The 13,920-nt window shown below is 46.2% G+C and overlaps 4 protein-coding genes across 4 annotated transcripts; 2 read left to right on the top strand and 2 right to left on the bottom strand.

Annotated features, from left to right (window-relative positions):
* Positions 1 to 119: 119 nt before the first annotated feature.
* On the bottom strand, positions 120 to 1,071 carry TrAtP1_002872 (uncharacterized protein; the record flags this gene model as incomplete). The annotated part of the gene is made up of 3 exons (XM_014087543.1): positions 120 to 669; positions 731 to 1,011; positions 1,069 to 1,071. The coding sequence occupies 3 exons, from the start codon at positions 1,069 to 1,071 to the stop codon at positions 120 to 122; spliced, it is 834 nt and encodes a 277-aa protein (XP_013943018.1).
* Positions 1,072 to 2,399: 1,328 nt separating this feature from the next.
* TrAtP1_002871 (uncharacterized protein) lies at positions 2,400 to 3,169 on the top strand (the record flags this gene model as incomplete). The annotated part of the gene is made up of 2 exons (XM_066111646.1): positions 2,400 to 2,771; positions 2,849 to 3,169. 2 exons carry the CDS (start codon positions 2,400 to 2,402, stop codon positions 3,167 to 3,169), a joined length of 693 nt encoding a protein of 230 aa, XP_065967724.1.
* Positions 3,170 to 4,766: 1,597 nt separating this feature from the next.
* Positions 4,767 to 8,495, top strand: TrAtP1_002870 (uncharacterized protein; the record flags this gene model as incomplete). Its single annotated transcript, XM_014087541.2, has 5 exons — positions 4,767 to 4,981; positions 5,036 to 7,637; positions 7,703 to 7,921; positions 8,028 to 8,304; positions 8,368 to 8,495. The coding sequence occupies exons 1-5, from the start codon at positions 4,806 to 4,808 to the stop codon at positions 8,493 to 8,495; spliced, it is 3,402 nt and encodes a 1,133-aa protein (XP_013943016.2). The 5' UTR covers positions 4,767 to 4,805.
* A 600-nt stretch (positions 8,496 to 9,095) lies between these two features.
* TrAtP1_002869 (uncharacterized protein) lies at positions 9,096 to 9,659 on the bottom strand (the record flags this gene model as incomplete). The annotated part of the gene is made up of 1 exon (XM_066111645.1): positions 9,096 to 9,659. The coding sequence occupies exon 1, from the start codon at positions 9,639 to 9,641 to the stop codon at positions 9,096 to 9,098; it is 546 nt and encodes a 181-aa protein (XP_065967723.1). The 5' UTR covers positions 9,642 to 9,659.
* Positions 9,660 to 13,920: the final 4,261 nt, after the last annotated feature.

The following is a 13,920-nucleotide window of genomic DNA, read 5'->3' as shown; positions in this document are numbered from 1 at the left end:
TAGCTGTCTATCTATTGGTCTACAACAAAAGACTGAGGCCGGCTGCGAGTCACGAAATACACTAACCATGACGATTGCTCCTCTTGCATGAGCCTCCATATCGACATGGTAACGATCTTTCATGATCGATCAACTGCTTCAAAACGCTCCGGCCAAGATGTGCGGAAGTGGTACATGGAGCCTACATCCGTGATCTCTTGTAGTTCGTCCTGAGTCAGTGTGATCTTTAAAGCCTGGACATACTCGTCCAACCTCTCAGGCTTTGTGGTAGTGGTCGCAGCCACAACTTTGTTCTGTATAATCCAGTTGATCAGGACAGCTGCCTCAGTGGTATCATGCTTTTGGGCAATGCGAGCCAAGGGCTCACGCAGTGGTCCATCAGGAGCCCTGAATACGGGAGTCAGGCCATTGAACGAGCCCACTTCCAAGCCATTTTCCTGCAGCCACGACATGTAATTGTCTCCGCGCTGCAGATAGGGGTGGAACTCAATCTGGTTAAAAGCAGGAGGAATGGTCGCCTTTAACATCGTAGCCTTGACCTCATGGCGCAAGTAGTTGCTTACACCTATCGACCTGGCTTTGCCAGTCTTTTTGATTTCTTCCATTGACTTCCATGCACTCTGCAAGTCCGCATCTGACTTGGCAAAGAATGGGGTATGAATCAAATAACTTCCATGACGTTAATTCTTCTATTACAAGATCATTTTGGCTATCCGATAGGGAAACACACAGGTCGAAATAGTGGGTCTGCAATTTCTCGAGACTCGTCTGAACTGCTGCATGGATATCGTCGATGCCTTGAGCGACCTTATTGGTGATGAAAAGCTTTTCGCGGGGAACGCCTGATTCTTGAATGGCGCGACCGACTTCCTCTTCGGTCCCATACATTTCAGAGCAGTCGAGATGGTAGAATCCCTTCTCAATGGCTTTTTTTATTAGTTCCACAAGACGCTGGTCAAAACTCGTGTCTCCTTTTTCCTTGAACCAGGCCGTTCCAGTACCCAAGGCAAGCTGCAGATGGTCGTTAGTGTTAACGATACGCTGGTGTTCTGTCTACATAGAGCTCACCATCGGTACCTAGTTGCCATCACGGAGAGTCAAAAGCGGGATACCCACCCTTAGTACTAAGCGAAATGATTGAAAGGGCTTGGATGTATGGAGGAGACGCAAGTCGCCTTTCTGTTGCCGGAGGAAGCGATGACTGCGTGGAAGGTTGGCGCTAATTGCATCTATCCAAGTCCGAGAGCGGAGCCGCAGATTTGGAGGCATCTAGGACCGCCGTGTTTTTTCTATCAAGCTGGCCAGCTCAAATGAAGCAGTAAAAGAGAAAGTAACAGCTGGTCAAAGTAACCTGGAGTGACTTTGTAGGATTTACGCGGGCTCTTGTGTCGTGGACGAAGTTGGTGAGCCATGTAGGATAGAAATAAATGCACGCCTTGCTTTGAGCTTCAAAATACCTGACCGCCAACAAATTGATGATATGTGCGGGGTAGTCTTGGCAGCCTGAACGAGACTGTTCATGAAAGCTGCGTTCACGGACAAGAATTGTCGAGATCATATTTCGGGTGCCTATCCTCATGGCCTTTGAAATGATGCATGATGAGAGACCTCGACTCTCAACTCTCCTACTTGGACTCTCAATTCAACATCCACCTGATAATTGAATCTCTGATACTAAGTAGAAGTTTACTAAGCTACCAAGCCTAAATCAGACTCTTCAATCTACCCCTTGATATTGATGTTAGATCTGACGCTCCCAGCGAGATCTTTTACTCAGACACACCCGCGGCCAGCGTTCCTTTTTGTTGGGGTCGGAAGTTGGTCTGGGAGATGGTGAAATGGAAGATGCTAACTCACAGACTGTCCAGCGCCTCGTCCCCCTTGAGGCGAATGACACACATGCATGAGCAGCTATATAGTGACGTGGCCAATGCGCGTAGAATACTTACTTTGTAATTTGAATCAATATATCGCAACCCAACAGCATAATGCATGACTGACGTAAAGAGGTGGGGAGACGATTATCCTCAACTATTTATCAGCGACTGCGTCGCAACAGCCTTGCTGACAGAAGAGTAACAATGAGCGCCGGCATTCCGTTACTTCAAAACGAATAAAAACCAAAACCTAGCATTCTACAATCGCGCGATTCAAGTCTTACCGAAAGTGGCATTGAGAACTATCATTTGATAGTTCCGACCCCCAGACCTAAAGGAAATCCGAAATCCTTAGGATGGCATCGTCAGGCATAATTAATGTGGTTGTGACTGGCAATCGGGTAAGTCATTAGATCAACTAGTAGACTGTGGACATTACACTCACTTTATGCTCAGCCATTCATGGAGTACGATTACAATACATCTCAGCTAGTCAGAGATGCTCTTCCAGATAGCATACCAATGTCGAACCAAAAGGAGATCCGCATATTCAAGTACTTCCGCGACACCTGGGATACGTACGACGATGTCCGCTATGTCTCTCGGGACATATGGAGTGGCAAACGTTCGCTATTTCTGCCAAAGCCTGAGCCAAATGATGAGGAGGAATACGTCAATGTCGACTTTATTCTACATTTGGGCATGATTGCTTTGGGATGGGACCACAAGCAATTCCGATTCGAGACGAAAGCGCGCAGAGATGGATACAAACTCCCTGGCGACGATAGCAAGAAAGTCGACTCGGACCAGCTTAAGCGCCTTGGCTTGCCAGAGGAGCTGTCAACATCATTGAATGTCGAGGCTGCGTGGCGTAAGGTACAACAGCTTTATCCAGTGAGTACTTCAATCTGATTTTATCCAACATCTTTTTCTCAAAACCCTTGATACTATAAAACACTAACGTTTATGAGAATGTCACTTCATGCGTCTCGGACAATGCAGGGCTCTACTTCTGTGAATTCCGTCTTTATTCATCGCTCGCTGAGCCTTTGTTGTGCAAAGAGCTTGAAGACAAGAAGGGTCGCGTCGTATTTCAACATTTGCCTCAAGCCCACGATTCGAAGGCAATCGAGCTTGCTCGGGATATCACTGTGGCTTACATCTCCGGTCTCGCTGATGATCCCATCTTTAATAAAGACTCTGCCAGTATTTGGGGTACAGTGTTCAAGTTCTTCCTACAACAGTGGTTGAAGTTCTTCAAAATGCTAGGCAACGCAAAAGAGAAGATATGACTTTTTTTTTTTTCTCTAGTTGATTATAGAATCCTGTTTCATTATAAGAGATCTTTACACTATTCTTTAACAATAGAAATAACAACAAAAAACAACTTTAAACAACAACAGTAATGGGTATGTCCGATGGGGCATTCTTAAATCCCCGCATCCAAGACCTGTTCTCAAGCACTGTACGCCATAGACAATGTCAAGTTGGCCCTTGACCTCTCACAGAAGACGGTCGCACAAGCGCAAAATTACCCCTCTCGTCCTAAGTATGGACGGTATTGTATGACTCAAAGTTGATCTATAAACTTGATATATATAACTGTAACCACATATAACTGCAAGTGTGCGCTGTACAGTATCACTGAAATTGTAGTTTATAGGCTCGGCCTATCTTATGCAGTCTATTTGTCAGGCTGTAGACACACAGAACTGCAAGTAAGTGTTGTACAGGATCACCAAAAATTAATTTATAGGAAACAAGGTAGCCAAGACTGCATATAAATTACGTCAAAATTTGCTCTATATCGTAGGCCCAATTAACGTGTGCATACTGATACCATTCATTCTAGACAGACCAATAGGCTTTATGAGCTGCATTAATGCCCAAAACCCAATTCTTAAGAGACGTAAGTGAAACTGCGTATTGGTTCCCTTTCATGCGCCATGGGACTCTACATATTCGTCCTTTACTGGGGCTATCAGCGCACCTAAAATGCTTACTCTTATCCCGCCTCTTTGGTCGCTTGTACACATGATAGTATTACTAGATTGTGGCCGATAGCAAAACCTCGAGTCAGTGGCCGCCATTTAGATTGTTCAGAAACCAATCGCAAATTTATCTTTCGTAACAAAAAAATGTAAAAGATTGGATTACATGCGTGATAAGAGCGTAGTGCAAGACATCTCCTAGTATTACAGCACTTGACGTTACACCCGCAAGACCCTCGTGACCACATCTAACATATCTTTTGATATTGCCATACGCCGTTTCCTCCACCCGGCTAGTAATACTTCCGAAGACAGGGGGGGTATGAGTGAAATAGATACATGCAGAGGAAAATGCAAAGTTATCTGTGTCAGGAATATTATGCATTCTGTGCTAGCATCGATGCCTAGCCATTGTGAGCAGGCAGTGGCATAGGTAAGGGAAACTAGGCAAAGTGAGAATGAATATATTTATAAAGAAATAATATGGAAAAAGATCGCTAGAGCAAACTTTGAAGCTAATCATTGTCCTTTTACAGTGCTAAAATACAGTTCATCGCTTTTGAGTCAAGCATCATATAAAATGTACATCTTGGTTCAACCTCTTCCCGCAGATGTCCTTGAATAATCCCGAGTGGCCCAGCATCTCCTCATGCACACCATATCAAGGAATGTAATCCTGCCAATCAATTTTGTGATTGAGTTTTCATTGGCTCCTGCATTGGAGCCCAACTCGATGTTTGTGGAGGACTGGCGTGATGACTCGATACACAACCTGAAAACAGATAGTCTGTGGAACTGTATACGGCGCGGGGCTTATCTCCATGTTTGCTACTAGACAATGGCAATATATAAGCAAGCATTTTCAGCAAAATGAAAATTGAATCAACCTTCCTTACTTCTATTGTTTACCTCGTGGCTTCTCATTTCAAAAAGAGTCATGGCAAACAATGATCACTTCGAGGACGGTGAGTCTTACCAAGAGGCTGGAAAAAAGTCACCTCTCGGATTGATCGACGCGTACGTCGACGCAAGGAGCCAAGCATCCTTGCCAGAAATCGCAAATCTGATCCAAGAACTTACTCAAAAAGGAGTTCCTTTGGACGATAGAAAGGCGTAAGTACATGCATAAATTGGTTGTTAAGAACGTGTAGTTCTGACGATAACCAGCTCCACTGAGATCCTCATTGGCATTCTTACTTCTCTGCCCGCGTCAGAGCAAAGAACTCAAGTCACAAACTTGCTCATCACTAAGCTCTGGAACAACCTTCAGCATCCACCGCTGAGCTACATAGGTGGTAATATTGAGTATGAAGTCGTCAACTCCAGTGAGCCGAGCCACAAGCGCAAGAAGGGGTCTGAGAGCGTCGCTTTCCAGGCCCCAGACAGCCATGTGATGCTACGTGAAGATACATCACGCGAGGCAGATGGCCTGCATCAGTACCGAATGCCTGATGGGAGTTTCAACAATATTCTCCAGCCCAATCTGGGCAAGGCCGGCACGGCTTATGCCAAATCGGTGAGGCCTGAGACATTGCTTCATGGCGTTAAACCGGATCCAGGTCTGCTCTTTGACCTCTTGTTGGCTCGCAATGACGATACCTTCAAAGAAAACCCAGCTGGCATCTCGGCCATGCTCTTCTATCACGCTGCCATCATCATCCACGACATCTTTCGTACAAGTCGCACGGACGGGAACAAAAATGATGTATCCTCCTATCTTGATTTAGCGCCTCTATACGGCTCATCTCTCAGTGACCAGCTGGAGATCCGTACGATGAAAGAGGGCAAGTTGAAGCCAGACACCTTCTCCGAGAAACGTTTGCTCGGGCAGCCGCCTGGCGTTAATGTCATGCTGGTCCTCTACAGTCGCTTTCATAACTATGTTGCCGATATTTTGCTCAAGATAAATGAGAATGGACGCTTTTCTCTAATCTGTTCAGAGAACGCGAGCGCCGAGGAAAAAGCCAAGGCTATGGCCAAACAAGACCATGATCTTTTCAACACTGCTCGTCTGGTTGTGGGGGGTTTGTATGTCAACATATCTTTACACGATTACCTCCGTGCCATCACCAACACCCACCACTCAGCAAGTGACTGGACTCTAGATCCAAGGGTTCCAATTAAGGACCCCAAGGATGAAGAAGAATTGCCTCGTGGCATCGGCAATCAAGTCAGCGTTGAGTTCAACTTGCTATACAGATTCCACGCTTGTATCTCTCTGAAAGATGAACGTTGGATCAACAATTTCTTCCTTAAGCTCTTTCCGGGCCGCAACGCGGACGATTTGGCAAACGTAAGCTGGGCCGATCTTGGTCAGGCTTTGATGACGTTTGAACAGAGCACCCCGAAGGATCCCAGTCTTCGGACATTTGATGGCCTAGAGCGTCAAGCCGACGGCAGGTTCAAAGACGAGGACCTTGTGCGCATTCTGAAGGAGGCAATGGATGATCCGGCAGGCGTCTTTGGTGCCCGAATGGTGCCAAAAGCGCTCAAGGTTGTCGAGGTTCTTAGCATCAATCAAGCGCGCAAATGGCAGGTGGCCTCGCTGAATGAGTTCCGCGAGTTTTTTGGCCTTAAGAAGTACGAGAAGTTTACCGATATTAACCCAAATGTCGATATTGCCAATATTCTCGAGAATCTGTACACATCCCCTGACATGGTGGAGCTTTATCCAGGCCTCATGGCTGAAGACATCAAGCCTGCTCGCAACACAGGCTGCGGTATATGTCCAACTTACACGGTTGGCCGGGCTGTCCTCTCGGATGCCGTCACACTTGTGCGATCTGACAGGTTCAACACAATTGACTACACGCCGGCAAACCTCACAAACTGGGGCTATAACGAGGTCCAGTATGATCCCAAGACACTCGGCGGATCTATGCTGTACAAGCTCATCCAGAGGGGCGTTCCTGGCTGGTTTCCCTTTAACTCTGTGGCCGTCATGCAACCCATGTACACAAAGAAGGCCAACATAGAGATTGCCAAGAAACTGAAAACCTTGGATCAGTTCACAACAGACGACCCAAAGCCTCCGGCCAAACCAGTTGTTCTCTTCACTGGGGAAAGTGTCAAACAAATCCTCGGCGCCACCGATAAATTTGTCGTGCCCTGGCTCCCGGCACTCAACTCCATGTTTCCTGGTACAAAAGACGTGAGTTGGTACATGCTCGCTGGAGACAGCGCTCGCAACTTTGAACACCGCGCCAAATGGACCAAAGTGATGAGCGAATTGCCAGATCTGCAGAAAGCTATGACTGACCTCATCGCGCATGAGGGTAAGAAGCTAATTCAATCCGCGGCATTTAATCTTCAGCAAGGCCTTGACCAAATAGACCTGATCCGCGATGTCGCTATCCCACTAAACGCCCGGTTCCTCGGAGACCTCTTCTACTTTGACTTGAAATCCGAGGATAACAAAACTGGTGTCCTCAACAACGTAGAGCTATACCGACATCTGCTCAACATTCGTCTCTGGGGAGTCAACAACAATGACCCCGGACAAGCCTGGAATCGCCGTCGCCACGCTCAGGAAAGCGCCAAGGTCATCATTGACACAACTCGCAAGCTTGTTGACGAGGTCAAAAGCCGCAGCAGTAATTTCTTCGGTCACCACACGATTCCTTCTGTGAATGACCCCAAACCAGGCACCTTGCGTGCCTGTGGCCTCAAAATTGTTGAAAAGTTTCTGGAACAGGGAACCTCGCCTGAGCAAGTTGTTGACAATATGTGGCTGACGGCATTTGGCGCCGTTGGCGTTCTCGTCACTGTGGTGAGTACAGACACCTACTGTGACTTGGCAATATGTTAATGAATTGAGTGCTAACGGCTCTTTAGGTTTATGAAGTCATGGAATTCTTCCTCAAGCCTGAAAATGCTTCCATCTGGAATGAAGTTCAGACTTTTGCTCAAGAGGGCGATACCCAAAAGATCCAGGCCTATGTCATGGAAGCCCAGCGACTTACAAGCTCACAGCGTTGCATGCGCGTCGCAAAGCAGCCCATTGAGCTCGAGGGGAAGACAATCCAGCCTGGGAACTATGTTGTATTAATGCTAGTAAGTCTCGATTTCTTCTAAGCATCTTTTTCTGCACCTTTTTCTTGGCCTCCCTTCTCCCGCAAACTTGTAGACGGACAGAAGGTCTTCTAATCACTTTCATCAGGGCGAGGCTGGACGCAATCCAGCCGAGGTCCCCAACGCGGACAAATTTGACGCAACGCGAAAGCCAAATGCTGTCAGCGCTTTCAGCTATGGTCAGCATGATTGTTTCGGAAGGCATATGGCGATCACCTTCATTAGTGGACTTGTCACGCTCGCGGCCGGCCTTAAACAACTGCGTCCGGCGCCAGGGCAAATGGGCCAGGTCAAGACTATCCGTGTTGGCACTGAAAAGGCTTATCTTAATGAAAGCTGGTCCTATCTTGGCTTCGATGCTAGCAGTAAGCTTCCCCTTTCCTTACAAAAAAAAACACCTTGATTCTGAGATTTTAATTTTTTAATAGCCTGGAAAGTCCATTTCGATGGCTATGGTAAAGGCACTTTCGAGGGTGAGAGAGTGCCTACGAAAGTTATGGATCTGCAGCAATACTACTATTTGCTTCAGAAACGGAAGATTGAGTCTGATGAATAATTGTAGGCTAAGGTAGTCTCTTACAAAACTTTGCTCTTGATATTACCGGAACAGAATTCCCATAGTTACATTGAATGGTTCTTGACGTGTTCTGGTAATGTGATTGCCCTCGCCGGCTGTAGAGCTACTCTATCTGTTGGTCACATTAAGTTTATAAGAAAGTAGGAAGCAAGTCCCGACATCGAGCTCCTCCTCCCAAGAGAAGTCGCCAGGTCGCCTTCTTTCGTGATCAGGAATGCTCGGGTAAGATCTTTTAGGATGAGCAAAGTCTGCCATCAATATTTAGATGACTACCAACAAAGCATTAAGGCACTTACCTCCGTCTTTTGGAAGATGTTGCCCACGACGCCAACCTCTCCCGGTCTATTGGCTATAGTAAACAGAGCTGTTTCACAGTATTCTAGCTGAAACAGTGTCTAGCGCCATTCATGTTGAATCCCTTTCTACATGGATCACAAATACCATGAGGCTTATGGCTGATATAGTATTAGAAACAAGACAATAATGAGTAACCTTTATTTACAAGCCAGAATAAAGATAGAGAAGGTTCTTGTTGCTTGTAGCAGGCCACAAACACTATTGTCTATGATGTGCGATGATTCATAAATATCTAGGTTTCACTGCTCCTTTATCAAGCAGCAGCTTGACTATAGTTTGGTTCCCGAGCCTGGTGGCATATGATAGCGGTGTCTGGCCACTGATACTCTTTGCCTCAACATCTGCTCCTTTATCAAGCAGCAGCTTGACAATAGCTTCACGCCCGCGCTCAGCGGTTACTTCTGCCTGCCCAATCCAGAGTACTCCACCCATGTCGATCTGCTGCTGGCGAGTCATGATCAGGCCTTTCTTGTGCAGCTCAATCAGCATCAGCTGCATCTGATAGTCTTGCTGAGTATCGCTGCTGCTGGTTGTCGATGGCGTCATTAGACCGCCGGTAGCGGCTATCAATAGCGCCGTCGCACCAAGTCCATCCTTTGCCTCAATCTCTGCTCCATTATCAAGCAGCAGCTTAACCACAGCTTCATGCCCGCCACAAGCGGCCCACATTAGCGGCGTGTCACCATATTTCTCCCCTGCCTTAGTCTTAGCTCCTTTATCGAGTAGCAGCTTCACAACGGCAGTATGGCCATAATGCGATGCTATCATGAGATCTGTAATATTCCCGAGGGGGCTTTGATCTGTAGATTTTCGATAAATGCCATACCATACTGAGAAGATTATTGAATCTGGATTGCAAACTCTTAATGCAGAAGGCAAAATAGCAGCATCATATGTAATGCAAGCTTGACGGAAATGAGCGCCCCAATTTGTAGCTGAATAATCCAAAAAGGCACTGTTAGCAGAGTATCTCAATCGTCTCTCTGCATGTGTTGAAAGCCTAGTATCAGAGTTCAACAGGTCAAGATAGATTACACAAAGCTCTGCAAGAACTGTCTGCGCGTATTGAGTGGTGATAGATTGGTGCCACTTCAGCTCTGATGGGTGATAAACAGTTGTAGGCAATTGTAAATCTGCGAGGAGAAACTCTCGAGCGGTTTGATGAAGAAAATAAATCTTGCCATGATATATTGAGATGAATAATCCACATAAAGACCTAAGCCGTAACTTGAAGGCAGCATCGTCTTCCAAATCAAGATCGTAAATAGTTTGTACCGCTTCATCTATATTCATAGCAACATTCATTTCCGATAATGTAAGTGGTCGGCTGGCCGCTAAAATAATGCTTAAGGCCTTCTTAGCCAGTAGACGTTGCCCAGACTTGTTAAGAACTTGATCATATGCTTCATTAACGCTTTTTGGGAGTGTTTTAATAAGTTCTTCAACTGCCCGTCGTGTCTTCTTGAAGATTTTATTCTCCAAATAATCAAATATAAGGTATAACCAGAGGTAAGTGCGATGAGGAGTCTCCTTTAGTTTTTTCTCCAAGTGGTTTGTAATTAACGGCGAAAGATCCTTTGACTTTGATAGTTGAATGACACGGTGCTCAATAACCGAATTCACCTCATGGCTGATTGTCTCAGACTGTTCCTCTCCTGGTATATGGATTTTTGGAAAGGCATCTAACAGGCTGCGGAAGTTGCATATAATCTGCTCGTAGGGGCGGCATAATAAAAGATATTTCAACTTCCCAGGACTTAAAGAGTCGCTATGGAATTGACTCTTTATATTCCGCATCAAGTCTTCGAACTCGGATTCAGCGCACTCATCTAAGGCATCAAGGACTATAATTATAGGTCCAGCCTCAGGATCTTTTATGGCGCCCTGTATAATCTTCCAGAGCGAGTCTGTAGAGTTAATTAAATTTTGCCCATTTTTATAAAACTGCGGCATAGCGTGCTTAATTAAATGGGGCTTCTGGGAGAAGAGCTGGTGGAGCAGTGCGCATAGTGCTTGACGGGAAGTATTCTGGTCTTGATCTTTGAAGAAGAAGTAGCAGATGATTTTTGATCCTTGCTGTGGCAGCTCGTGGTCGATCAAGTACTTTGCCAACACCGACTTTCCACAACCAGGATCTGCTGTAACTAGCAGTGGACCTGACTCCTGTTTCAACCACGTTTGGAAGTACTCGTGCTTGAGAAACCAAAGGCATGTGCCTTCAACCCTTTCTTCCACTCGGCCCTTGTACCACTCATATGTGGCGTCATCCTTGCCACTGGCTGTGAGACGGAATAGTTGGTGACATTTTTGCTCTTTTTCAGATAGCCTTTCTTCGGCTAAAGCTTTCTGGGATCTAAGTTGTTCTTTTGCAATATCCCGGTGCTCTCGAGCAACTTCATAAAGACCTATATATAATATTAATATATGCTAAAGTATAAATTTCAAAGCCTTGGAATTACCGGACAGAACGCTGATCTTCTTTTCAGCTTCGACCTTATTTGGAGCTATTCGATAAAGAAGAGCTTTTGCATATGCAGCTGCCGTCATAGCCGCATATCCTTGCCAATCCTTATTCTTGTGTGAGTCTGAGTAGTCGCAAATACCACGGATGACTAGACAGGGAAAGTGATTCATCAACCCTGCCGCTTCCATTTCAAAGCATAAAACATTCTTCTCCGCTGCGAGTCTGTCTCTTATTATTGCATCCTTCATTAACTGATCTGCTGAAGCAATTGTGCCGTAATGAATAGCAGGATTATCATCGCTTTCTACCCGTTCAGTCCGGGGTACAAAGTTCAATGGCTCATTTCCGCAAACAGCTGCACAGCCTATTTCATCCGCTGAGTGCACGTGGATAACGTCGCTTTTATAAAGCCTGTCGCTACTTGCGTCGGGCCGCTTAAACTCTTTTTGCAATCTTGGCTTATTTTCAAGAAGACTAGTTATAGCTTCATCAAGTTGATGGCCGTCTTCCTTGTATTCAGTTTTTAATCCGTTTATCGCTGTTCGCAAAACTATTGGTGGCTGGTTGAGGAATCTGGTATGTTGAAAGCTTTGGTCCTGTATCGTTTTACCAAAGTCGTATTGGAATACGCCGCTCTCCCTATTGCGGGGAGAACTAACAACAATATCTCCAAGACGAATATCATGCTTTCTGCTTGGCGCGCCGCCGCCAATGCCAACCATGAGACCGATTCTGACATTAGGGAAACTATGCAGCATATCCCTTGCAGTAATTGCTGCAGAAGCTGTGCCGTACTCGCCGTCGGGCAATACAGCAATAACAACGTTGTGCTTTCCAACCCGGCCCAGTGTGTAATCGTTATTATCATTCAGAGAAACGTATTCCGGTCCATCGTGTTTCTCATCGAGAAAGGCCCGCGCAGCAACATACTCGGTAGCTATAGCGCAGATCCATCCAACCGTATAGTCTTCAGGGTTCGACATGTTCTAATTGTAGGCTGGAACCTTGCACGGATAGATTGGATGGGGTAATTTAAGATGTCCAAGGTTCGTATAGATCTTATACACCTGGGTAATACCAAGGTTAAAGTTTGCACGCTTATGGAGAAAATGGATCCCTCAAGACGTCGAGAAAGCGTGATGTTGAAAGACTTGGGAGAGAACATATCAAGAAGGCTAGCTATCTTGATGCTGCTGTGCATTGGGCCTCATTGGGCTGGATTGAGCGGGGTTAGGCAGGGCTGCAACTCGCAGCAATTTGAATGCACGGCAGAGATACGGCAAAGATACCTGAATCAGGTGTATAAGACGTAGCATCGCTTCCAGGCCAACCACAGTCGTTTCCAACACGATAACAATCCAACTTGCGGATGGCTCACTCAAAAACTGGGGCCACATCTTTCAATGCGAACAAACATACTACTTGTACCCGATACCGCAGCGTGCCCGCAAGGCGAGTGACACCCGAGCAAGCACCTCCAGCCTCGAAGCCGCCCAGATCGACTCACGAGTATATCAAACTAAAGTGAAATCTGCTAGGTATAGAACCTGCCGGAAAACAGGCAAAATGAGAGAAAAAAAGACCTTGCCTGGAAGTACACTGTACCTACTATAATGAGCATGATATAGACTAGGCTGTACTTCACTCGATGCATTGATCTAATGAGGTTTCTTTTTGCAGCGTGACCATTCTATAGCGATCCACAGGAGCTACGTATAAGGAGGAAAAGATAATATATGTTGACCCTCATAAAATAACCCCCGGCTTTCGTAATCTTCTATTGCAGGAAACAGGTTCTATGTAGCCCAGTAGATGGGTAACATCCTTCTGATAGTCAATATGATATGTTGAAATACTTTATATCTTCCGACGGTGAGCGCATTGCCGTCGGCCAGAATTTTTACGAAACTTTAGCGCAGCTGCGTGAAGCACAAGACCAACCCTCACTTTGGATTGATGCTATCTGTATCGACGAGAAGAATGATGAAGAGCGAGGCCTACAGCCATTTCTGTCGGTTTGCCGCGGCACCAGCGAGACAATGGAAGTAGTAGTGGTTACAAACTGTGCGCTAGATGTACCACCGCATTGGTCACATCCAACCCTGCTTCTTTAGGCGGTCCAGACTCGAGAGCCTCGTGGAGCAAGTCCGGCGGCACTGCTGTAAGTCAGGGGCTTGGACTGCAGTAGCGGCAGTGGGGTCCGCACGCCCTTTGAGTCTTTGAGTAAACGTGTCGGATGACAAACATGTCCATCCAGAGGGACATGGGTTACTAGTCTCAGGCAGCTTCGGCGTGGTGGTGAAGAGGAGCACAAACGGTGGTGGGAAGGCAGACAGGATCCCTGGGTAGGCTGTTACTCCTTGCAATACTAGTCTGCGAGGAAGGTGATCACATCATTGGCTTGATATTGATGTTACCAATTGATCCTGTCAGTACGATGGATGTTTATTCAATTGACATGCGGGGAGTTCAAGGCGCACATCAGCATGTGCGAGGAATCCTCCTCTAAATTATCTACACAGGGTAAGTGACTTTATATTCAAGAGAATGACATTTTCTTACCCAATGGTCTCGTTGTGCCCG

Source organism: Trichoderma atroviride, chromosome 2 (assembly GCF_020647795.1).
Source record: "Trichoderma atroviride chromosome 2, complete sequence".
Lineage (NCBI taxonomy): Eukaryota > Fungi > Ascomycota > Sordariomycetes > Hypocreales > Hypocreaceae > Trichoderma > Trichoderma atroviride.
The sequence above is the reverse complement of the archived record's forward strand: the minus strand, read 5'-3'. Positions and strand labels throughout refer to the sequence as shown.